A 27,077-nucleotide genomic window follows, 5' to 3' on the forward strand; every position below is an offset into this window, starting at 1 on the left:
CTAACGGCAGCCCATATCAGCTGCAGCTCAGCCGATTACCTTCTACATATTCAATTGGCAAATGTCAAAATGGGCGTTCTCCTTACGCTGCTTCAGCCTGCCTTCTCTTGCTGCTCTCCCTGCAAACACCTTTGTAACCCAGCTCCCCCTTATGATGCTGTCTGATTACACCATTGACATATGCTTTGTCACTCATGCCTGCTGTGTTCTGCACCAGGGCCTTTGCTGATGCTCTCCCTGCCTTTGCGTTTCATGTATGCACATGAAACAGAGGGGGAGGTGTGCTCTCCCCACCGCATGCTTTGGCATTCTATGTGTGAGCTAAAGGGATGTAAGAAAGAGGGCAGGGAAAGCAGAGTGAGGGTGAGACTGTTTGGGCTGGAGCTCACATCCGCCAATACATGCTGTATGCTCTACCTTCCCAAACACCCTCTTTTTTTAAAAAAAGGGAGGAGAGAAAGAACAGAGGAAGTGTCTTAAAGAGATGTAAGCAAAAGGACGGAGAAGGTTGTTTGAGGCTAGAGCCCTCCCCTGCCAAGATAAGCTGTACCAGTTGTCCTCCATAACTAATATGTGGATAATCATCACTTTAATAACAACTTAGTCATAAGTCATTCAGTTCTCCGCTTTTGTTCCTTACCTTTTTCAGTTTGATGACAGCCTCTCTGGTCTCGGAGTCAGTGCTCAGTTCAAACATGTTGATCCCATCTCCGTCAACCAAACGGTACGACACCATTCCGTTGTCCCCGAGGTCCGGGTCTTTGGCCTTGAGGCGGCCCACCTCCTCTCCTGGCACTTTATCCTCTGATACAGACATTGGGTACACACCTGGGAGAGAAAAATGAAAGGAGGGAATTCACTTCACTGGCTGGTGATTTTTAGTGTGGACTTCTGGTCACGGCTTGCTTTTGTATTCAAACACTCTTTAAGTCTTTGGAGGCTTCCTGGCTGTCTGCCACTGTGTTTACTATCTAAGGCAGGGTCAGTTTTGGAGGGCAGAGGGGGGATTAACACGAACTATACCATCTGTTTCATATGGCCCAAAGGATATTAATATCCCCTATAGTGTCAGGTAGGTGTGTGTGTGTGTGTGTGTGTCTGAAGGAGCAGACACCTGGCTTGCAGAATGAGAGCAGTAGGACCATATGTCTACTCTCTACCTTTTTTTCTTTTACCTCCCTCACTTACTCTTTCCACCTATCACCTCTCCCGTCTCTCTTCTGTCACTTCTCATTTCATCTCCTCTTACCTGTCCTTTCCCTGAATCGCTTTTCCTCCTTGATTTCTCCTCCCCTATCTTCTCCCCATTTTTATCTCTCCTTACCCAATCTCTCCTCCTTTCCTTGCCTCCTTCTTCTTCTGCAGCTCAGCTCAGACTGGACTCATCATTTTACGGCTAGTACATTTTTAGCATGCTTATCCTGCTCATCCAGGTGTAGCAATGCTGTGAATCATGAAATACTTTTGGTCATGTGACTTAAGAGAAAATATGAGTGGAAGAGGAATCAATCTGTCTCTCCAGCCTTCTTCCTTTTCCCATCACATCCTCTCCACCGCTCTTCTACTTTTTAAACTCCTATGCACACTGTTCGACTTCCTAATGGTAACATCTTCCTCTTTCTCCTCCACTCATCATTTTGTCACCCTATCCTTTCATAAGTCTCCATTCATGCTCACCTCTCCTCCCCATCACCGCCCTGTTTCTCTCAATCCTCTCCCTCCTCCTCTCTCTCTCTCTCTTTCTTTTTCTCGTCTGTCGGCCTATTCTGGCTAAAAAGCTAATTTTAAGTCTGCCCTCCCTTTGCCCTATTCCTCCCTCTCTTCTCCTGTCGTCCTATTCTTGCTACCCCACCCCCCCTCTCTAAGTAGCTTAACTTCAATGGCTTCTGGCAGCTGAGTTAAACATTATATGACAGAACACACAGGCAGTCTGGCATACCTGGCTGTGCGCTAAAATGAAGCACAGCACATACAGGAAATGTACGTCAACGTTGAAAGACCACAACGCAGACAGATCCAAGGTATTTACTTTAATCTTCCATTCTCTGTTGTAAAATCTTCACCAGTTACCGTATGAGGTAGTTTTATGCAGAGAGAAAGTCATTAGTTGCTTTCATTACTCCCACATAAATGACAGTGCTGTTTATATTCACACAGATGTCCGGTCTTGGAGGAGCAGCTCATAAAAGCAGCATGTTTACATATAAACACCAATAAGGGGCCTCATAAATGTAGCTCATGTAGTTACTACAATCTCTTCCATCAGTAATCCCAGTGTGATTACTGAGATTACAAAAGAAAGCCTTTTGTGACTATGTCATTTATTACAACTCATAGTGGGGACTTTGATGTGTTATCATGTTGACAGCATTGTAAAGGGTTTTATATTGACTGTGGTAAATACATTAGTGATTAAAGGAAGGCAGGCAGACTCAAAAAAACTTGATGCGTCATATTCATAATAGTGTAGCTTTGGAGCCACATGGCACTGTTTCTAAGAGGCACCTTTTATCACAAACAAACTCAACAGCTTTTCATCAGTTGCCATTTTATTTATTTATTTATTTATACATGGAAGAACAGTTATTTTAGTGTTTACTGGAAAGTTGTTTATCCACACATAAAGGCTGAATGCCTCTGGTGTGGTGTGTGTTTTGCTTCATGTTTAACAGCTTTTAACAATTTGCAAAAAGAAAATTCTGTATGTCTTTTGATTGCACACAATATTTTACGTTTGCATTAAGAACATAATTTCAGTGGAAGCTAAAACAATAAGTTAGTCAGATAAGTTATTGTTGATGGATTAAAGCTCCTGTAAGGAACTTTGGTGTCCCATTTGTACATAGTGGTACGTCTTACTGCTTTGCTCTTTTTTCCCTTGGTGTTTTATGACAAAAAAATATCATATATAATCTTATTGAAATAGCCAAATGTAACATCATTGTGAATTTTGCTCAACATTTCCAGGAGAAGGCTGTTACTTTAGTGTGCTGACACCTGACACTTACTCATGGAAATGTTTAAAGGCATAAACATTTTAATTTGTTACCCTCTCTATATTCAATTATGTGATCTATCTTCTTTTTTTTTTAAAGGTATATTTTTGAGCTTTTTTGCCTTTATTGACAGGACAGCTGAAGAGAGACAGGACATGTGGTGAGAGAGTGGGGGAAGACATGCAGCAAATGGTCAACCGGCCGGGAGTCGAACCGGCAACCTCTGCGACGAGGACTATAGCCTCTTTACATGTCATCTATCTTTAATTCTATTGTTCGGTGTGTTTTTGCAAAAAAAACTTGAATTTGCACAACTTATTTTTTTTAAGTTTGTTTCCTACTGTCTGTTTTGACATGTTTCACTTGATAATACATTATCCCACAAGTGCTCAGCATGTGGATGAGACTTGTAAATGACAAAATTTTTCACAGCTTCCCAACCCTAAGATAGTGCAGAACTACATTTTTAGAAAATACATTTTAATTAGCATTGTTATAGGTTCAAAGGTTCACACATTTGACAGGAGACATCACACCTCAATCAACGCATTTACAGGAGGAATCCACAGAAGGACCCCTTGTCACTCACTCTCACTCTGAACACCTGCAGAGCGTGTGTCAGGCACTGCAGGCTAGCACACACAAGTGGAAGAGAGCAATAGGCGATCATTCAGTTCACTGATTGCAGATAGAAGTCTTATACGGATAAAAACAAACGTAAGGACTATGTTAAATTGATCAGCATTATATATGTGCAGCCCACCCAGGTATCATCTCTGTGTGGGGAACACTGTTCAAAACCAGTTAAAAACTCCTTTCTTGGGCTTTCAACACAGCTCAGTTTTTTTTAATTCTGACAGTTTTTCATCTGACTTGTTTCTGGTCAGGTAAATCCCCACTGCTCTGTGATCTGGAGTGGGTTTAATACAATGACAGAAATATCTGTGATTTGAATTTCACTAGAAACCAAATGGATTGTACCAGCTCTGAAACAGCCTGCTGCTTTGTCACACCTTCTGACACTTTGATTGGTTGTGTGTCGACGAAATTGCCTCCATAGACATTTTTTACCCCATGCCTGTTGATGCGACCCCCTTTTGGATATCAAATCTGTTCTAAGAGGTTTGATACACTGACGGACTATTTTAACATTTCTACATGCTGTTATTCTCTGACTGATGAAACGATGATAGCCATTCATTGCTCTCAATGTACTGTGCAACTATAGTCTTGTTTATGCCCATCACACCATCATGTTTTAATATGTGAATCATGTCTTTGATTTGGAGTAAAACTAATGCATCGTTGCTTTTATGTAGTAGAGCTCTGACATTACTTTTCAATACAAAGTTAGGAGATATGTTGCCATTACTTCAAGTTGGTAAACTATGTCTTCCACACGTTTCTAATATTTCTGCTTAAACCTGGAGGAGAGACTTCAAATAAAAGTGTGAAGATGGATTTGAGATCCCTGCCGTGACGCTGATGTATCTTTGGAATGGTAATGCAGCTTCTCAAGTCATGTCAGGGATTTTTTTTGATCGAGTTTCTGGCTCTTTTTTGGGTGATGAGAAAAGACATCTTTGAAATATGCTCAAGACACGGGAGGCAAATGATATGTGCAAACAGAATCCTGCTTATACATGAACCTGAAGATCGCATTTTCAAGGCTTCAGATGTCTTTTATTACCTCTTTGATCTGAGCTGCTCATGGTGAAACAGGTATAAGAGAAAGAGAGAAAGTACCAGCTGAGGAGTGCTTTGGCTTACGTACTGTAAACAATCTTTTATTATTAGCCTTAGTTTTACAGCTCCTCCTGCTGTGATTGAATTTTTTGGTGGTGGTGGTGGGGGATAATTGCATGGACAGAAAGTCATTGAGAAACACACAAGGATAGAGAGATCAGGTCCTGGAGTGAAAGAAAAAATACAACAGCATGAATGAAAATTGAAAAGCTGCTGGAAGACATGAGAGGGACTCACGCTGTGCCTTATCTTTTCTGTCTGTTTTTATCTTTTACATTGTGTCCTCTCTCTCCCACTCTGTAACTGTTTTATTTTGGTCTCATTTCTGCCTCTTGCTCTTCGTTTTTTGTCTTGCTTATCTTACTTCTCATTTTTTCCATCTGCCTCTTTTTCTCTCTGCCCTCTCTCACTCTGCCCAACTACTAAATAAGTAATCACTGTCCTCATTCACACCATCTGGGAGACTTTTCTTGCAGGTGTTTGTACTGCTTCCACTGTGTTTTTTCCCCTTTTTATAACAAGGGTACCCGCCTACCACAGCATATTGCTTTTCAGTGTGCTGTCTTGTATCACAGATGTAAACTGCCAGGGATTTCACAGCTGATATTTGGAAAGGAATCCATGGAGGTACTTTGCAGGCGATAATGGATGATAATGTGTGGTCATAAAACCTGTGTTTTGTCCTTGTTAGCTCAGGTTAAAATTGTTTCATGTCATCCACTTCAAATATGAGAACAGGGAACAGTTGGGTGGCCTGCGGTGTGAGTAATACCATCCTTAATGACGCCTTATAACAGCCTGTGTTTCGAAAGTCTTTGTACAGGTGTTGTGTATTTAATACAACGTGATGAAGGTGTTATTTATATGATTTTTTCCTGATTATTCCAGCCTGATTGATAAGGAGAACTTGGTTCTTCTTCTTTAAAATGATTTGGGGTTATGAAGTAATGCTGGATTACTTCAATCAATAGTGTGTCTTCTCTGTATTCACCTTAAGACAAATCTGACAATCACCTTCCAGATCGAAGGCTTTGGTTAACACTACCAAAAACTACCAGTACCCTTTTTTCATCCTGATTCCTCATTGGAGATTTTGGGGTCAAATGTTCACATGGGTTTGTAATCTTGTACAGCCTTGCATGTGAATGTGTTGACTTATTTTATTTGGAACAGTTATCTGACATGAACAGAACTGATGAATATGTCACCATGTATCATCCTCAAGGACTATCTTTCAACACAAACCCATTTAGCAAAACCTTTGGCCCTGTGTTCAATCAGCTCCCCGAGGGTGGATGTGTGTCATTTGTGTCTGTCTGTTTAATTAAGAAGCAGCAAACTTTATGACTGAGGGTGTGCACAAAAGAAAAGCAGCCATAAGAACATTTTGTGACATGTCTAATGGAAAAAGCTCAAACAAACCAGTGTAACTGATGGATTTTTTAATCTGTCTGGGGCTATTTAGTCATACTGAGTTTTTATATGGAGAATTTGTATTAACTTTTAGGCTCCTAACCATTTTAATCAGAATATTGGACTACATGAGATGGTAAAATGATACCCTTATTTTCATCTACTGCTACAAAGTGGGCTGCATCCAGTTTGCTTGTGCTACCAATATATCAGTAAAAAGAGGTATTTTATTGGGACAGTTTTATCTTGAAATTTTTATGGTATGATATTCCATCAAATATAGTGCTCTGATCTAACTAAAGCTACTTCATGGAACACCAGTGCTTCAGCCATCATCACCCACTGCACATGACCAAACCAAAAACTGAGGACGGATTGCAAATTAATCTATTGTGAACGTCAATGGGGGCTTCACTGCGCAGAGCATGCTGGGATACACAGCAGCATGACCCAGGCTGGTAGCACCATAGACTGTAAAAATTTTAAAAAAGGACAGTGTTGCTCCGCCTTTTCCCATTGTACAGTTTTGAAGCCAAAAAACCCAGTTCGAATGCGCAGACATTTTGCAGCCAGAGTCTGTGCAGTAGAGAATTCTGTGTTGCCACGGTAATTTCTGTGTTGCCACCGTCACGAGATCTTATGGAGTTTCCCTCTACGGCAGCTGTCAATCAAAGTGAATCCAGAAGTACAACCCCGACGGCATACGGATGTGAGAAACATTTGTACGAAGTGTATTTATTTTTTAAAGTTTGACCGCAGCCCCATTCAAATGAATGGGGGAGACAGAGTTTTTGACCTATACTGCAGCCAGCCACCAAGGGGAGAAGCTTTTGTGGAAGCCTCACTTCCAGCCAAGCGATCGGACGTCTTTACAGTCTATGGGTAGCATCACATTTAAGCATCTTTTCTCCTTAATTTGGTCATAATCAACGACTATCAAGGCTAACCTAGACAGAGCTTAACTGACATACTGGTAGCTGCACCAGCTTTCACGGCCACACAGCTGCAAAGAAACGACACGTTTTTGACCACTGAATACAAACTAAATCATCAAATAGGAGGACATGTAAACAGTTTTTTGTCCTCTGGGAGACCCCAAAACTAGCATCTATATGCAACTCTAAGTCCAGACTTCCTTGAACTGCAGTCGGCATATTGAAAGGTGTTCTTTTTTTAGCATTACTGTCCACATACTACCCTTCCCGTCTTCCTCTTCCATGCCTGGCTGCCTATAGCTTCCTTCCTTCTCACACAAACTCGCGTTGCAACTAGAATTTATGATCCATGTCTGAAGTAGGTCTGTTATTACAGATGCAGCTCCACTGCAGTGATCTTTGATATGTTTACCAAAGCAGTGGATTGGTGCTTCTGATGTTTTCTTCCCACCCAAAGAACATACAGTACATGAGGAAGTGGAAGATTATTTAAACTCTTTCCAATAAGATGCAGGCTGGTAAACCACCACCGCTAACTTTCTCAAGATTAACATGTAGTCGAATGAAAACCTCTAAGACAGTCTTGACATTATTGTGTTTGTAAAGCTATAATTTATGGCTGAGCTAGATTGTATCAAGTTGAGCAAGTGTTTCTGATTAAACAAGACTGTGCATGTTCTGTGCAATCCAGCGTTCTGTAAAAGCATGACACTGTAGAAATATGTGAATATCTCAGAATTAAACTTCCAAATATAGATGTGGTACATTCTGAAAATACAATTTCTCCACTCGAGCAGAGTTGCTTTTAAAAACGATGTTTAAAAGAACTGCACTTGTGAATTTTCTCAAACTGTCGTCAGTCTGTCATGGCCTACAGAATCGGATTTCAGCTTTGCATCGCGAGACACTGAAACACTGTAAGCTTGTTGGAAAACACAGGAACTGGAGTGATGGTTTTGACAGTCGACTTTTCTCTCTGTCTCTTACACTCGCTCCCCTCACTGCTTCTGCTCGTGTCTCTCCCTTTTCTCGCCTATTCAGCTTCACCACAGGCTAAATCCTGAGCCCTCTTCTCTGCTCCTCTCCATCCAGTCCTGCAGCTACTCGGCTGAATCTCTGCCAGGAGTCGCACTGCTCAGAGCTGCAGGAGAGGGAGGGAGAGAAGAGCATGGAAGAAGGAGAAACTGGAAAGCGGAACAGAGAGGCAGAAAGACACCAGGACAAAGTGAAGGAAGGTAGACAAATAGAGAGGTAGGGGGCTTTGGGTTTTGACAGGAGACTGACTGGAAAACAGGATGGTGCAAAACAGCAGCTTGAGCAGGTTTCAGGTTCACCTTTTCGTCCTTGTTGTTTGTCTGAGTATAATAGTCAAGACAGAAAACCACCATTTTTGATGTGAATAGATTGTCCAAAGTCTTGTTTACTTTTCCTCTTTTATGTAAGACGTCATCACCAAAAACAAGTTCTTAGATTTGATGCCTCTGTTCCTCTTTCCACATCAAATTGACAGCTCCTGACAAAACCATGCTAAACATTTCACCACTTTTTATTGCTCGGCAAATCAGCAATTCTACAAATGTCCGGGGGAGAGGCTTAAATACACACATACAGACAGACACACAAATAGCAATACACACACACACACACACCCGCCTGAGGATATCGGAGGGGGCCAGTAAAGGCCCTTTAATAATTGATTTCTTAAGTTATCTTCTCTGCCTCCTGCGGTGAGTTCCCTCATTTCTATATTGCTAGCCAGTGACATGTTTTCTGAGTTACACACACACACACAAACACACATTCATGTATGACATGCAAAAGGATGTACACACATGCATGTGGATTTCCATAATCTACATGCACAGATATGTGCAAGGAAAGAGGCTGTGGGGTGGAAGTATCCACAGACTGAGACTAGAGATCAAAGAAAAGCAAAAGGAAGGTGTTTCTACTCACTCTGCGGGAACTTTGGAGGGTTATCGTTCACATCTGTCAGCGTGATTTTAACCTCTGTGGTCCCCGATAGCCCACCCATGTGACCACCCATGTCTTTGGCCTGGATGACGACATCATAATCCTGGCGTGCCTCTCGGTCCATGCTTGGCAGGGCTGTACGAATTATACCTGAAGGACAGATTGAGACAGGCACGGTCAGCTTTTTCACCTTGTTTAGCAACATTAAAGTTTAGTGTTGTGAACCAAAATCTGTGCTATAAATCTAGATTATTTGTGTTGTTTAAACACACTTTATACCTTTCCCAAAAAACAGATGATTTAGAATGTTATTTTGGAAAGTCTGAAAGTAATTGACAAATTTAGTTAATCTTAAAAACTCCAGCCTTAAAAAACAAACCTGGTGGGAAGCAAAACTTCGCAGTGATTTACTTCCCTAAAAGAAAAAAAATATTTTAAGATATTTTTTTTTGCAAGAAAACACACCATTACTCATGGTTAGAATAAACAACTCCAGTTAAACACATGTGAAGTCTTATTTTTCTCTATTTCAAGCCCTAGTAATCTCTTCTATCTGTTTAATTCATCACCGGCTGCTCTCTTTCCATCCCCCTCTTTCTTTCTCCATGTGTCTGGGAGTTGAGGCTTTCTACTGTCATATTACGCCAAGTGTGTGTGCATGTGAGTGTGACAGCAGGAAAAGCTGATAATCTCCAAACCAATTAGAAATGTGAGCTATGGATTTGAGCCAGTCAAATACCCAACACTGGTTTGATTAGCCAGATTTACTCTGCCCAAATCTCTCCCTCTCCATGCCCTAACCGCTCTCTTTCCATGGACTCACTCACTCTCTCTAAACCAATTTCTCTCTCTCCCTCTCAACCCTAACCTCTTGCTTTCTCTTCTTCTTCACCCTGCCTGACCCAACATAGCTCTGTGTCTGCCCTAACCTCTCCTCTAACATCCAATTTCTTCTTTTAATGCAAACCCAAATATTAGGCCTGGGCTCTGCAGAGACCAGGCTGAATGTCCTCTGGGGACCTCTTTTAACTGCACTGCCTTCTTCTCCTCAGGTTTTCATGCAAAGGACGTGCTGTAACATGATCCCTGCAGGAGTTGGTTCCAAGCTCTTTTACATTATAAGTGGCAGACTGTAAAAATATGGCAAAACTAAACTGGTTTCAGTTTGGTGTCAAGAGCATGCAGAGTCTGGTAGTTACAGCAGTTAACTCATGGCCTATACTGTTGGGATGGGAATCACATGTCAGTTTTTAGATTACAAAAACAGTTATAGTAGACTTAACAACTAATATATATTACGTATTATTAGTGAAGAAATAATGTTATATTCTTTTTGATTGGTTCAAACCCCATAACAATAGTGATTGAGTCTCAACAGCAAAAAGTGGCACTAGTTCAACCTGATCACACACATCTTATCAAATCAATTCACTGAGAGGAGTCCAACACATTTCGACTTTGCCTGTTGACACTGTGGCAAAAACATCCCCTACGCCAGATTCTAATATGCATAACATTTCGGTCACAATGCATTATATTTTACTTAACTTTTTGTGGGGGGGGGGGGGGGGGGGGGAGCAAATATGATAATATGTACTCAATATACCAGAGTATCAGATGTTACATGTAGTTACATGACCGGGCTTCAAAACAACAGTTGCCAGATTACCTTTGGCGACCATTTTTAGGATTGGAGTAAAATGTTTTGCCTTTTCTCTCCTACATAAGCTTCTCCTCTTTAACAGTTTAAAAGTCTTTGCATAAAACTGAAAATTATGTCGCAATACACTTACAAAATTAAGAAAATGTTGAGCTTTGTATTCAGTGTATTGGGACTTCTCCCTAAAAGTGACCTTAAAGGAGTTTACTCCAGCTGAATAATTGCACTACTTATTCTGAATTAACTTCAGTGTATCAACTGAATATACATGTGGATGTTAACTGTCAATTTCTGCTTTATAACACACTTTCAACCCTATCAGTGAGTAGTCCATAACTTTATGTGTCACTCAATGGTGGTACAAATCTGTATTGTTTTCTTTTGCAGGCATCTGTAGACCAAAGGCAGGTTTCAGTATTCAGACTCACCTGTCTGTGGCTCCACAGAGAAGTACGGTTGTCCTTGCAGTATGCTGTACACCAGCCTGGCACTGTTACCATAGGTGGGGTCATCGGCATCTGTAGCTGTCACCTGCATCACTGATGTACCTGGAGGACGAGTATGACAGACAAGTCAGCAGATGACTCTACCTCAGTGATTCAGTTCAAGAATAGTTTGACAAACAAGCTTGTCACAGAGCATACTCGATTCACCTGCCTGAGCTGGCAACATGAGGTGAGGGAATGAAAAGCCCCCTCCTTTCTCTCAGGCACTGCAACTGAACTGCTCCTGTGAGGCTGGTCTCCACTTTAATTTCCCTATGTTTCATCATTGTCAACTGGAGACATTCACTCTTGAGTTCTGATGATTAACATGTTTTAAATAAAACATCCTTTTCCCCCATGTATTGACAGAATTCTACAACTGCTAGATTTATGAAACCATTTGAAAACCTTTGGGTGTCCTGAAAAATGGATGGTTCTCAAACACACACACACACACACACACACACACACACACACACACACACACACACACACACACACACACACACACACACACACACACACACACACACACACACAGGACAGTTTGATGGTGTTTTCCTCTCCACAACAATGTACTCCCAGTGGATCTCTGCTTACTGAACTTGCCACAGTTGAGCCAAGCAAAAAGACTAAATCAGTTAAACTTGCAGAAGTCTGGAAGCCATTTGATTAACATTTTATAATAGAATAAATCTTCTCTTTTCACACATTCACAAAGTACTTCTGTTTTTAGTGTTGCTCTTGTCTTATCAGCATTACAGCTGCAAAATGACACCAACTACTTTGACAAATTAGTCCTATCAGCTGCTAGACCTGCAAACGTACACATTTCATCATCCTATGGGCTGCAAAAGAAGTAGCAGCTTACAAAACCAACATTTACTCTAATGCAAGAAAAGTATTTGACCATATTTTCACTCTGCATAAGAGACTTTAATAAGATATTTCAAAACCAACAAACCATGAATAAACAGAGAGCATCAGCTGTGTTGATGTTTGATATTAATTACTTAAATCAATATAAATGTTACTTCATTTTGCTTCTGTAAAATACAGCTACCATGTCAACATATGAAGATTTTACTAAATGGACTTATCCTTTGATTTTGTATCTTAAAATCTTCCTCCGGCACTGGATCAATTAGTATCAACATAAGTCAAGCCCTAGTATCTGGTGTAATATGCTTTAGTTAAATAATACAAAAGCAATTTCTTTACTCATCTTAGTTAAGGAATGATATCAGAAACATTTGCAGTATTAAACAGAAGCTGTAATGTTCTTTGCCTTGGGTCAGCAAGAGTTGAACTACAACAGCACAACTAATGAAGTCTCTGCATCAAGATCTTACTAGCTGGGCTCTTTTTTTAGAATAGCTACATTCTTTTTGGATGATTCCAGTTGCATCTATGTCAGCCCCAACACAAAATCAAAAATCCCCCAAAAATACAAAAATCCATTGGGAAAACCCAAGTTTCATTGAACCCTGGTCTCAAGTCAACGTGATTGCTAAATCATCCTGGGTAAATTACCAAGATGGCTAATTTGAAAAGAACTGCCATCTCTACCTGTTCTAATTCTGACATCCTTGAGGGAAGATAGACCTAGTTAGTCATATTACATCTCTTCTTTTTGCTCCACCTCTACATCACTTAATGAGGATGGCAACCAGTGTCCCCTCCCTTCCAGACTTCTGTATTCAGGTTTCCGCTTAAGATGCTAATGGGTGGAGAAAGCCTGAACAGAACTCATTCATAAGTCTTTACAGGAGTTTTTTTTTTCTGTCGCAGTCCAGTCCATTCAGAGAACAGATAGCTCTGGCTTTCACAGTTTGAGGCAGAACCACTGCCAGTTCGGTTCATTCCAGGTCAGCCTCGAGGGGTTGAAGACTCTTCAAGACCACATAATATGTGGAAAGAAAGATCTATCAAGATCAGAAGCTCTCAGTTAAGAGACTCCAAGGAGATGGTTAGAGCTGTTGCTGATGCCAGCTTGTGCTAAATATTTCCTTGCTTCTGATTTTGGTTGAGTAGATGTTTTCCCTCTAAGGTGCATACAAAGAGTGAGGGAGAGAGAGAGGAAGAGAAAGGCTCTTTAGGGGCTGTTATGCTGGCTAATGGGACCGTCTGTTTCCCACTTCTCTGTCACATCTAGTGGTCAGATTTCAGTGATAATTAATAATGTATGAAAAAGGCTGTTTAGCAGGCAAACAACACTGACGATGAACTCCATCAGTGACTTCATTACCAAACGTCACTCAAAACGCAATGGAGAGCTTTTTCAGCACTAAAAAAGATGGAATTCGATCGTATTTGCTGAACCTTTGTTATCAAATTATATTTGATATTTGGAAAGACGTCAAAACTGCTGATCAGGTTTCAAGATGTCCATTAAGAGATCCAATGAGCCCGAGCACAGCTTTTTGAGACACTTTTGAAAGTCCTTTTTGACAAATAATAATGGATCATCACTTTAAAAGTATAGACTAAGGACTTTGATGCTGTTTCTAAAATGATAGGTCTTTGTTAGTTAGCATGCTTAAAGGTAGCTACTTGTCCAGATAGTGCACTTAACAAGATAAGCTTTACACTTAAGCATTCCTCTTTTTGCCTCAGGAGTTTATACAGAGGTGATTACTTATACATTAAAAACAGGCCTATTAACGTCATAAACTTTGAGAATTAGAATAAAAAAATAATGCATTTTTTAAAGTAAAATTGTTCTTCAGGATTTTATGAAACACCATGCAATGAGTGCAAAGGCATACAGGATGAAGTGAAGCGAGTATACTCACCAACATTTGACATCTCAGGCACCCTGGCGTAGTACGGCCCGTGTAAAAACTCAGGAGGATTATCATTGATGTCTTGAACCTTCACTATAAACTCCGATGGAGGCTCCAGAGGCTTGTTAGTGTCTCTATCCACAGCCTGGGCTGTTAAAGTGTACTGCGCCTGCTCCTCCCGATCAAGAGTTTTTGTGGCGTGGATGTTGCCCGTCTTGTCATCAATAACAAAGATGGTTCCTGCACCTTCGCCAGACAGGATATACTTGATGTTGCCGTTGCCCGAGTCTACGTCTGAGTGGAGCTGAAAGAGAGAGAGAAGAGGAGAAGGTAAGATAAACATGAAGGAGAAAAACAACACAAATACATGCTTATACATGGCATATATCATATTTTGCACGGTGTTGGTCGGATAAAGAGGCAATAGATCAGAGAGTCAGGTAGTCTGGACAATGACTTGAGAGAAGCTTCTATTTCTTAAACCTACAAATTAAAGGAGCTGAAGACTGACAGTGACTGATAGTACATGCGCTGTAAGAGACAGGCTAACACTAATAAGTGAGAGATTTAAAACACTGTCATGAAAAAAAAATGAATGAAGAATGTTCAACATTCAATTAAACTCTTGTTCTTCCTTTGACAGCCCCTCAGACTATGAAATATGGCACATTGTAAACATCATTTGTTGTTGGTTATGAAAGCCGCTGCTTGCTTTGAGTGATGTTGTTGTTGTGGACGAGTCCCACCAATCATCTTCTGGTCTGAATGTGAAGATGACCTCTTTTTTTTTCTGTCTCTCCATGATAAATGGGTGGAGCTCTTTTGAAGCCTATTGGAGTAGCTCTTATAGTTGTGGTACCTCAGAGTATCAGTGGAGGGCAGTTTGGCAAGTAATTAAGCATGCAGTCAAATTTTATGGTTGTTTATAAGGTACTCTTTTTTTCTCCAGAAGAAGAGAAGTTGATGGATGAGTGTGTAATAAACTCGTATTTTATTATACTCACCCTGCCCACCAGCACTGGGTCAGGTCCAGTGTACTCCTCAATGACGAAGAACTGATTCCAAACCCATCCTCGTTTGGACCTGTGGAGCACCTGTCCCTCCTTCCCTGCCCTGTGTCTGTGTCTGTGCAGCGACAAATGACCTACAAACACACAACCAAACATCAGTCCATTATTTTAATCCACTTTCCATGAATCACTTCAAGCCCTCAGTCCATTTCGTACTACTTTAAATCAGATATTAAAAAAGTGAGAAAAACGACATCTGCAAGATATCTTTCTGAATGTTTTCCATGGACTGAATTCAGAAGTGGGTGGGAAGCAGTTGCCTTTATGAACAGACGGGCCCACTTTTGAATCATGGGTCACCAGTTCAAATCCCAGCCGAGAAAATGTGGGTGGGTGGTGTGAACGACACACGCTTCAGTGAGCAGTCTTTTAGGTGGCTCTAAGCGAGGCACTTAACCTCTGTTTGTTGCTGAACAACTGCTCAGTGTCTAACAGGAAGAGGCTGTGGATGCACTGAGCTGCTGTCATGTGCGAACATCTGTAACTGAAAGGCAACTCCATGCTAAAAAAAGGAATAGCTAAGTATTTGATTTTCTTATATGTAAAGATAAGACAAAATATCATTTTTAGGGTGGCTGTGTCTCTGTGGTTGAGTCAGTTGCCTCTTGGTGGTTGGTGTAAAAGGCCTCTTGAGTCATCTAAAGGCTAGGAAAGCACCATATAAGTGCAGTTTGTGTGGCTCCTAACATTAATAATTGGGAAGAAATACTCTCAATAGCATTGCAAATTGGGCCTGCACAATACAAGCAACATGAGATATCATTGTTCCAATTGGGATAATGATATAAAGTTGGCTAAACAAACACAACATTAAGAATATATAATGGTTTTAACTTGGTTTCTTTGTCCATCTGCTGTTCTTCTGTTTTATACAATATCTGTGTGTGCACCTTTTTCTTCCTCCAAAATAAAACCAAACATATTTTCACCTCTACATTGGCACCAATTACTCTAAGGGTAGCTGATGGCTTCATCTAACTGCATCAGATTGGTGTAAAAACATAGCCATTACACACTGCCCTCCATTCACAAGGTAGAATGTGTCTTTGTGTCTATTGTGATTAATTACTCAGCCATATTGAAAGCCTGATTCAAACCATGTTGCATGTTTTTGACAAAAAAATGTTAATGTAGTGAAAGTCTGGTGGGAAATGGAGTGCAATTGACTCATGAACCGAAGGGATGAGTGTAGGAAAATGTTAAAATACCAAAATTGGTGCACACCAAACAAAGTATAATGGACCAGGTTTAAGTGGACTTACAAGAATTGTATTTGGAATGCAGGATAGTTACCATGAAGGGATTTTTTTTGTCTATTTGAAGCATATCAATCAAACTCATTTGATATTAAATGTTGAAAACCTTGGCTGTTGTTGCCAGTGCTACATTAGTCATACCTGGATGCCTGTGCCTGTGGCCCCTGTGATCCAAAGAAGCGTTTCCTCTCCGGGTTCCTAATGCAACACTACAGAGCGCCGACACTCCCACCAACACCAGGAAGGCCCTTAGCGGTCCAAGGCCCTGTCTCTTCATCGTCAGCATTGCCATCTTGCCCAACCTTGGCAACCTTTCACTTCACTCTGCCCCCGTCTCTCTGCTTCCTCTCAGTGGAGCCCTGCTCCCACTGAGGTGATATCCTGTTTTTTGCTAATGAAATGCTGTTGATGAACTTCCTACTTCATGAGCTGAGATTGGGGCCTGTTGGTGCGGATACTCATTACCACTTTTCTGCCTTCTTCTTCTTCTCCCTCACAGGTCTTTCACTCCCTCTCTCCTCTTGCCGGAGGCCTGAGAAAAAAACAGAGGAGAAAGCCGATTGGTCAGCTAACGTCGTATTGAAAATTGTGCCTATAACAACATAATTAAGCAACTTTACATTCAGTTTGATTAAACCTTCTGACTGAAAACAGATCAATCTTTGTAAAAGTGATGAATTTAACACTGACAGCAAAAACAACATAAACAGTTGAGTAATCATTCATTCCTGTCGGTTACAGAGCGTGATGTTAATTGACTGCAGTTGCGGATCTGACTTCTTAAATAGTTGTTGTGGTGATTAGGACATTGTACTAATTACCCAGACGACGCTGTCTGAAAACTCATTAGCTTTAATTCAATTAGACACCAACTGATTCAGTGTGGGAGGTTCAGCTCATGTTCAACACCACATCGTTGCATTGCTCCATTCACAGCCCTTTCAAATATGATTTAAGTAATGAAAAGCAAACTTGGGACTGAATAAATGTTGATAAAGGAAAAATGTTGTATCATTCTTTCTTGAACTCCTTTAAATCTTTCAGTGTCAGATCTTTTAGCACACTAATCATCACTCTGATGATTCAGGCATCTTTGTCTCTGCTGTAAATGAATCAGCAGAATGGAGATGAAACGTAATCTGTCAGAATTCAATGTGTCCATCAAAAAAAAAAAACCCAAAAAAACAGCTTGTTTGTTTCAAGAAACTGGAGACAAATGCCAGTGTAAGGCCTCAAGTGCTGTTTTAGTGAAAAGTCTTGGCATTTGGGAATGTTGTTAAATGAATGTGAAGAGAGGAATCAAGGCAAGAATCAAATGATGCCAAGTATGCTGCTTTTAAAACACCCAAATTGACTGACTCAACAAAACAGAAGAGGCATACTTGGTACTTGCTGTTACCTTGAAGTGCCATCAAGAACAACGTTTTTTTGTTTGTCACACCAACCCCAATTAAGGATTTCTATCTGCTACCTTCATGATGAGTTAAGTTGTTTAACCATCAAACCCCTCATTGCCAAATTTTACACAGCAACAAGAATCAGCTGCTTTCAGCTTTGCTGCGTGGCAAAAAACGGCACATTTTTTTCTCTTTAAGTACCTGATTACACTCCTGCTCAGGCAATAAAGTCACATAAATGACTTGCACCTCTAAGTTCCCCAAGACCAGTTTATCAATACATCATTTGCACACAGCTGCATCTCCTATGAACCTCCATTAAGGCACCTGACATGGTTCACAGAATATTTGGGACACACGTTCACATTCCCCACGTCATTAACAACAAAGACCCGAAGTATCTTCCCCTTAATAACCAGGAAGTAGAAGTACGGCCCAATTAGACCTCAAAATAATTACAACAAAGCCGTAAGTGCTCCAAAAGTAGTCAACACATGTAAGATGCAAAAGCTGAAAGTCAGAGGCTGTGTTCACAAATCCCTTTACAACTGCAGCTAATTAATGAGTCTAGCTTTAGTTATGTAGATCTGAGATCTACTTAGGTAACGCACAAAGGTGCCTCTTTTCTTTTTTACCTTCAGTTTGACTCATAATTTCTTGTTCGTTCTTCCCTCAGCCAAATAAATGAATAGGTAGTGCATGCAAATTTGTGTGTTTCTGTGTGTGTTTAATATTCAATAGCTCAGCAGATGAGAAAATTCCCTCAAGGCTCATTGGCTCCTGTTGACCACATGGTCAGCCAACCAGGAACTGTTGACGGTTAATCCCAAGCCGGCTCATCATTTGGTTAATTATCCTTGCTTCTTGAATGATTGATGTGCATTTCTAGTTGTGTGGATATGTGTGGATGTTTGCTTTCTCCTAACCAACATTTAAATTACAACTTTTAAATCTTTGTTCTCTTGCTACTGTAAGGTTTCATTATGGAAAAAAGAGAATTTAATTGTGATTAATGAAGTTGAGAGCACACAAATATGTGCAAACTGTACGAGCTGAAATGCATCTTAAAAATAGAAAGCAGACACTATTAACTTGTGAAAGGGCTCACATTATCTGACAGGTTTTATTCTGGCAAATTTGATGAAAGAAATTAAAAAGCAGCTACCAATTTACAACATGAAAACAACTCAGAAATATCTATTTTTGGAAGTTGTCACTTTCAGGTGAAGTCTTTTGCAAATTTTGAGCAGAGAATGAGCTTAAACTTCAAACAAGTTTTAAAAACAGCCAAACCAAAGCAATTATGAACCCTAGTGTGCACTTGTTGTGCAAAGACGCTGAAACCTGCTCAGCTGCATCTATTAACAGCCTCTCTATCTGTCATTTATGTGTCAAATGAAGTGTGTGCTTTATTTTACCAGCAAAAAAATAAAGCAAGTCAAAAATAAATTGCTTTCACCAATATCCTGATACCCCGCAACCGGTCATCTGTTATTTGTCTCAAAAACTGTCAAGTCAAAGTCATAAAAAGGCAACAATAACAAAGCAGATTGATGGCAGTGTACAGAGTGACGGCGTCTGTGGATGTGATATACTTGACAATGAAATGACCCTGATGTCAAATTAAAACAAAGCTGTTGTTTGAAAAGGATTTCTTCTCACACAAGATGAGAAGTTAACAAAGCTAATTAGATATCCTGTCTGTTCACTTTACTTCTCCTATAATCAGAGGAGGTGTACTTAATGAGTTATGACATGAGTTAGACAGACAGACAGACAGACAGACAGACAGACAGACAGACAGACAGACAGACAGACAGACAGACAGACAGAAAGACAGAAAGACAGAAAGACAGAAAAAGCAACACAGAAACAGACAGTGATAATGACTCCCCAGGGCCAGCATGCCTTTTGGCCAGACCACTTCCTCTGTCTGAATACATGACTCAAGAGTCGCATTAGAATAGCCCACAGCGTAGTTTAAGTGTGTGCGCGTATGTGTGCACCGTTCCCTTACTCCCTTGGGCTCGTAGCAATGCTGTGAATCCATGACTCAAGCGCTGGATTTGACTGCTGTGATTCATTGGCTAACATTAGACCCGCAATGTCTGTGTGTGTGAGTGTGTGTGAGTGTGTGTCAAAGAGGTCAGAGCAGTAGGGAAGAAAAAAAAACCCAACGCAACATGCCCCCGCCGGCTGAAATGTTTCCACATTATTTTCACACTAATTGATGACATGTGTGTATTTGATTATGAAAAGCTATAGGCGTTTGTGAAGGAAATTTCTATGAAACTCTACATGTAATATCCATCTGTACAAGCATTACTGGGTATAATAGTTATAATTTAAAGTTATGCAAGTGTTGCTGGTGAAATAATGCCACAAAACAAATTAAACAAATCAAATCAACTCCAGATAAAAATCAAAGTATATAAGACCAAACCAATTCTGCAAGAATTTACTGAAATGCACCCAAACAGACACTTTTTTTTCTTCTTTTTTTTTTCTGTTGTTGTTTTATTTTATTTTATTTTATTTTTTCTTGTTTGTAATTTGTTTTGGGTTCCTTTTTCCACCCTCTCTTCTCCTCTGTTTTCTCTCTCTTCACAAGTGTATGAATGTGTCCGTCCAAGTTTTGTAATGTTTGTATTTGTTAGTATATCTGTATCGACTACATGTTCATACACTAATTGGTGAATTATAAAATAAAATAAAAAATAAATAAATACAAGTGTGACTTGTATGTGTGACTTTGGTTGGATATCTCATCCCTAATAGAACGTAGACTTCTTTTGCAAACTCCAAGTCTGGCCTGTGCGTCTGTTTGAAGTGAGTAGACCAAACAGGGACTCTTATCTATTCACAGCTGTCTTGAGTTAGAAGCCCTTTCTCTTCATGTCTAATCTGCATTCTGAACCACAATTTATCATCAATCTTACTTGTATTGTGTATGTGATACATAAGTGACCCCTTTGCAGAGGCTTTATATAAAATACACTAAGATAATTTTAAGAATTCGCCCACAGTGTTAGTGGAGCAAAGCAACTCTGTCATAGTTCCCCAAACACTACGAGGATCTCAAGACTCCCTATGTTCAGACTGCAAAATCCCGAAACGTTTGAGGTTTAAGAATAAAATCAAGGGGCATTTTTGGCTCATAGCTTTGAGTAGGTATTCTTGTTGAAAGAAAAATTAGACCGATTTGAGCAAGGTTTGTTTTGTTTGGTTGAACTCAAGTCTACACCAGCAACTGCCACATTAAAGCTGCTGTGAGGAACTTTTGATTTATATCAATTTTGGCACCCCATTGTGGACAAAGTGATACCTCTTATCTCTTATTCTGTACATGCAAAAGTAGTGTTTTCAACAAAAACCTCACCTGTTGTCTTTTACCTGCCAGATTTATCACTCGATGTGATTATTTGCAATGAAAACAGCCAACAAAGGATGTTTCTAAAGCCGAATGTCAATCATGTGGTCTGACACCTACCCCCTTAGAGTGGTTTAAGGCATTAAAAATGACAACAGAGAAGGTATCAGTGTTGTTGTTTATGGTTTTGTTTGCTTTTGAATGTCGTAAAGAGGCATCAGTGTTGGTTTCAGTCTGTTTCTCGTCTGGTGAAAAACTCCTCATAGTGCCTTTAAACAAACATCTAGTAACAAGCTTTAAAATGCACCCAAACACAGATAGTTGGTAGACAGTGAATTTTAATTTGCAAGCTCTTGTTATTATAATATAACCAAGGACATTACAATACACTGCCCTGACCATGTTGTCGTCCACCTTGTAAGACTTCCTTACATTATATACCAACATGTCTAGTGGCATTTTCTAGGGGCAATGCAATAACATCCTTAAAAGGTAGTCATGTACTGTATGTCTATGCTTGTCTGTTTTATCTAAAACCACACCAGTGTATCTGTCAATTGTTCTTTTCAGTATTGCCTAAGCAAAGCACACTGATGCACTTCCTGTAAGAATAGGCCATTTTTGGATATTGACTGTTAAATCACACCTGTAACCTGTGAACGCGTTGATTAGCAAACTGTCTTACTCGTCGTGTTTAACAGATTAGAAGACTGCTCTCTCTGCTTTTCTTTTTAAGTAGGTTAATGCATTTCACTCTTCTTTAATGTTATGCTCTCTTTCTTCTTCTCTCCATGTCTGTGTCTCATGCTGTGCCTCTTCATCATAGTAGCAGTAACAGCTGCCAGGCTGCAATCCTTGTGATAAAGCCCAGAACAGAAAGAAGGCACGTATGAGCATTTCACCTACTGTGCCTTTGTGGAGAAAATTTCTGTCAAACAATGGCATGATCAAAACTCTTGGAAAACAGATTAATAGTCATGTTCTTATAGTAAGTGGAGTTTAAAACTATGGCCAACACAGCCTGCCACACATGAACAGATTCCATTCACAAACAACCAGAGTACAGACTCTCAAAAGTGGAAGCTATCCAAAAACTCTCACGGTTAGCATGACTACAGAGTTGGTAAACATGGCTGGATGGTTGTCAAGCTGCACGTTGCTACCCCCTTAGCTAGCTGGTACATCCATTGCAATGGCTATTTCTGTTCAACTCCTCTCCTTGCCTTGTTAATAATGGTGGTATGTTTTACAAGACAAGTTGTACAAACACTCATACTGCTTTCACAAATCAACACATTGGTCCTCCATTTCTAATGTCCATCTTACTGTATGCTTTGTGTTTACTATTGCCACTATGGCTATTTTTGTTTCGCTTTCTTCTCCAATCAGCTTACTACCTGATTGGCCATCATCTCATTCCACACGACAATCCACATGAGTATGTGCTTGGCTGTCCTCAGGGTTCCTCTCAGAAAACAAGATATCTGATAGTAGATATTGAACAAGTTAAATGTTTTATGAAATCGGTGAGGCCACGCTCTTCATCCTAGCAGATCAGGGAAAGTATAATCACATCTCAACATACCTCACACCACGAAGGAATCTGGCAAGATACTATTTCAAACCATTAAAAGATGGTGACTTTGCATACTTTTGTCCGAAGGGGTGACTTTGGCCCCAAAGCAGCTTGATTAACTTACGTAATGTATACCCTTCTTAACTTTTTAAAACATAATTTCACGGTCCAAATGATACTTCAATGCAACTTAAGTTATATATTTTGACCCCATCCCCTCCCCCTATATATGGTTTAGATCATATCAACCACCTTCACAACCTTGACTCACTCACTGTCTCAGCCTCAGACATGTGGGGGGCTTGTCTCTATGTCTCAGCCCTAAAACAACAAAACTGCTTGCTCTGTCTTTCTTTCTATCACTCCTACTGTGTCTCTGCCTCTCCATCCCTCCTATCTGACACTGTCTGTGGGTCTGGGCTGTGACACGTATGAGCCAAACCTCCAGCAGCAGCAGCAGCAGCAGCAGCAGCAGCTTTAAAACAATATTAGAAAATGCCTTGAAATTATTCACTGAAAAAAAAAACAGACTTGACCCTGCTTTCTCTTTTTCCCTCTCTGCTCTCCTGGCTTCGCTCTCTAGGTCTCAGTAGCAATAAAGGTGATTCATTCATGTTCCAATGTGATATATATCCCCGTCTGTCTTGGCCCTCTGTAGCTGACTGTGTGTGTCTTTTCAAACTTTTCCCCCCAGTCTGCACCTATTGCCTGAGTCAGGGGAGGCAGAGGCGAACAATGGCCTCCCTGTACCTTGTCTGCACAATGTGTACAAAAGAAGTAATACATACATATGAGAAGTGAGGGAGTGAGTAAGGTTTGTATGTTGCAGAGCCTCTTTGCTTTGCATATCACACAAGGCCTTTCAAACACAAGAGATGATCCAAATTCATCCCTGCTCTCGTCTACAAACAGCAGACCCTCCAGTGTTGAATCATTTGGCTTATACAGGTGTTGTGAGGAGATTTTTATCCATGAAGATGGCAGGGTTATAAAGTGCAACTTTTCAACTTCCTGTGTCATAAAAATGGATGCTGACCACTGGAAACACTGAGAAAATGACTTTGATGATGATAATCTCTGATTGGAGTTTTCACACATCATGGCTGACCTGACTTCCCATTAACTCAAATGCTGACTCACATTTGGCAAGTTTTGCTTCGGCGTTGACCAAAGTGAACTTCAACTGTCCCCTAGCCATGAAACCAAAGGATTATGTCTGATTGAGCTCAGTGTATGACATAGGCACAGAGTGGATGTAAAAACGTGTTGTTTGTTCCCACAGCTAGGCCTGAAGGCGACACGATTCCCCTCTGTGTTCTCACACACACTGTATCATCGTTTGTTCCTGCCACATTGGAGTCATTTGGCGTGGTGGCCAGTCTGTTTAGATATGAAACAGAAATTTCTGCGTTGTAACCAAAGTTTTTGATAGGGATGAAGACCTGGATGGCCGAATGTGCAAAGAAGTCCAAAGCAATCTTAGAAGAGGGAACACAACCACCATGGTAAAGAAAACCAGCAATGTGTAACACTTATATCAAATCAATCAAAATAGTGTCGCCTTGATGGTTTTCAGTTGAAAAGAACTCTGTCAACTCTGGATGCTGCTGCTGCTCATCTGCTCAAAGCAACCTTGGTCCCGCTAGTCAAAATAGTAATCCCATGTTAAAATTGCAGGACAAAAGTTAGCTAGCTAAGTAAAGGCGTTTTTCGACCGGAGGAACTTTACCCCGGAACTAGGGACTTTACCCCTGAGCTACGTGCGTTCCGACCGGTGGAACTAGGGTCTCAATCTAGTTCAGGGGTGGATAATCTCCCCCTTAAAAAGCCCCTGCTAGGGGGTAGTACTTTTCAAAAAGCCCCAGGGCTATTGGGGGGGCAGGGCCTGCAATGCTGAACATGTCTGATTGGTAGCTTAACCGCAGTGTGTTTATTCCGCCCGCTGTCCTAGGTAACATTTGTAACATCTCACTTGATTTCTCTTTCTTTAATTTGTTCTGTCTTTATTGTATGTGTGAGTACTTTTCAAAAGAAGAAGATGTGATTCACTTGATTTAGCAGCTTGTAACAGTAGTCTTCTCTCAGGCAACAGCGAATGCGTCTCTCCCGGTGTTACGGTTTTAAAAGTGACCCTGTAAACTGCAGACCTTCCGCTGAATGTAACAGTGCTTGTGAAGTTTACACAGTTGTTGAAACACAGAAGGAGTTTTAAGATTTAATATCCTCATCAGATAAGTATTTATTGATCGTCTAAAGACGTTTATGAGGGACGCATCCGGCTGAAAGTCGGCAGTTAACACGGTCGCTGTTATAACCAAAACACTGGCGATCTCTGCCACTGCTTTTTGAGTTAAAAAGGATTTTAAAGCCGTGTTGCTACTCGCGTTTATCTCCTTTCACGTGTTGATTCAGTGAATCCATCTGTGATGAAATATAGCACCATCTAAAACAGCGTGAGCTGAGTCTCTTCATGCTAACAGGCTAACTGTTATGATACCTGTCGGTCCGTCTTCTTCTGTGGTGTCATCTGTGATGAATGGCCTCTGTCTTTGACTTACTGCCCTCTACTGGTCTGGTGGCGTAGTGCATTTATTTATTATGTACTCCATACGTCACTGGCCTGATTTGCACAATCTACCTGGGGCTTTGGCCACGCGGTCGAAACGCAGACAACAATGGGAGGCACAGAACCTTTTAGTTCAGGGTAAAGTAGCTCTTGGTCGAAATGCACCTTATAGGTTCCATTATTATGTGTTCAAGGTCAGGTCAGTAAATGACTGTTGTCTCTATCGAATGTAGTATCGTCTTGTCTTTCCATCAAACATCTGAGAAGTGTTAAAATTGGGCTCGGTAAAGACTTGGACTGTTAAGGAGACTTGATATTGTTATCAATGAGTTATGTTTTGGGGCATTTTCTTGACTCTTAGAAAGGAAATGTGGGGAGTAGAGAGTAGGGGGGAAAAAGCAGCAAATAGTGGTGGCCAGGAATCAAACTAGCGACCTCTGCGACAAGGATCATAACCTCTGAAGATGGGGTGTGCCCTTCAACTGCAAGGAAACAGCGCCACAATTTCTCAAAATTTGAATGAACCTGTTTTCTCTATATAAGTACCCTGAACAATTAAAAGTGAATTTTTGGGGTTAGAATTTCCTTATTCTTGATGACTCTATTTTTTATTAGTCAACAAAATGTAATAAACAATGCATATCAATATCTCATGGAGCTTAAAATGACATCAGTGAACTGGTACTTCTGTTCAACTAGCCACTAAAAATCTGAAAGACTCTTCATTGACACAAATCAATGACAAAAAATAAGTAAATCTTTACACAAACAGCTGACAGCTTGAAAACTGAATACAACTGTAATCAATTATCCAAATAGTTGGCAAGTGTTTTTTTTTCAATTAATGAATCCCTCATGTGTCTCATTATGCAGCTGGAGTGTGGGTTTAAGATCCTGCCAGAAGAGATACAATCAAAGACACCACAACCATGATAAGCTGAAGCCAGGACTCAACTCACACAGGATCTCCTCAAGCCCCTGGACCTCTCTGTAACCCTCAACACTATTTAAACCAGATGTGATATATTATTTTCCATATTTATGCTGGGATGAGAGAGGGGTTCATATGAGGTTTAAAATGAGATTTTCTGTTACTGTAGAAATCAATTCCTCCTTTCCAGAACAAATCCCAGAGCTCCTCTGCTGCAGACGCAAAGCTGTGGACTGTTAGCTTTTCTTTTATTGTTCCTTCAAGCAACATGTTCTGCAAAGGAGAGATTTAACGAGAAGAGTGATGGATGAAATGAGCCAACCACGGAGCAAGACGAAGGCGAAGATGAAAAAGATTCTAAAGTACATTTAAACTGGTGAGGTGCAGTAGAGATGTAACCATTCATCATATCTGTCATTGTTATTTCTGCAATAATCATGACATAAAACCAAGGACAAGGGGGTGAGCCAGGACAGAGATGGACTCAGAGAACAGCAAAGACAAGCGGGCGGGCTTGAGGGTCGGTGTATTAAAGTTCACTTTGGGTGTCTCGTTTCGGTGGCCGGCTCTTTGCGGTCTGTTAAAAGCTTAAAAACAGAGTGGGGCTGAAAACAGACACCCAGCGTTCAGCTCACACCACGAAACCTGAGGCTTAATTTGCCTTTCAATTAGAGGAACTAATAGGCTTGTGTGTGTGCATGCGAGTGTGTGTGAGTGTGTGTGTGGTGAAGTGATTACTAAGAAAAAGCTGCAGAGCTTCCTCAGCATTCGCCAGAATAGATATTAATGAGAAGCCAGAAATTTGGACACACACACACGGACACACACAGACGCACACATACACGCACAGTCACTACAAAGTTAGTCATTGCAGTGTGTATCTGAGTGTGTTTATGTATATGTTAACTGTGTCTAT

The 27,077-nt window shown here is 40.6% G+C and overlaps 1 protein-coding gene across 1 annotated transcript in view; it reads right to left on the reverse strand.

Moving 5' to 3' along the window:
- cdh11 (cadherin 11, type 2, OB-cadherin (osteoblast)) overlaps positions 1–27,077 on the reverse strand; it is a 108,792-nt gene that overhangs the window by 21,351 nt on the left and 60,364 nt on the right. Inside the window, exons 3-8 of the mRNA XM_034681439.1 lie at positions 16,463–16,853; positions 15,000–15,139; positions 14,005–14,299; positions 11,153–11,272; positions 9,047–9,214; positions 641–828 (exon numbers count right to left, since the gene is read on the reverse strand). Of these exons, the coding sequence (XP_034537330.1) occupies positions 641–828; positions 9,047–9,214; positions 11,153–11,272; positions 14,005–14,299; positions 15,000–15,139; positions 16,463–16,613 (1,062 nt within the window). The 5' untranslated portion in view covers positions 16,614–16,853. The remainder of the gene's footprint in view (positions 1–640; positions 829–9,046; positions 9,215–11,152; positions 11,273–14,004; positions 14,300–14,999; positions 15,140–16,462; positions 16,854–27,077) is intronic.

This window comes from Notolabrus celidotus, chromosome 4 (genome assembly GCF_009762535.1).
Source record: "Notolabrus celidotus isolate fNotCel1 chromosome 4, fNotCel1.pri, whole genome shotgun sequence".
Taxonomy (NCBI): Eukaryota; Metazoa; Chordata; class Actinopteri; order Labriformes; family Labridae; genus Notolabrus; species Notolabrus celidotus.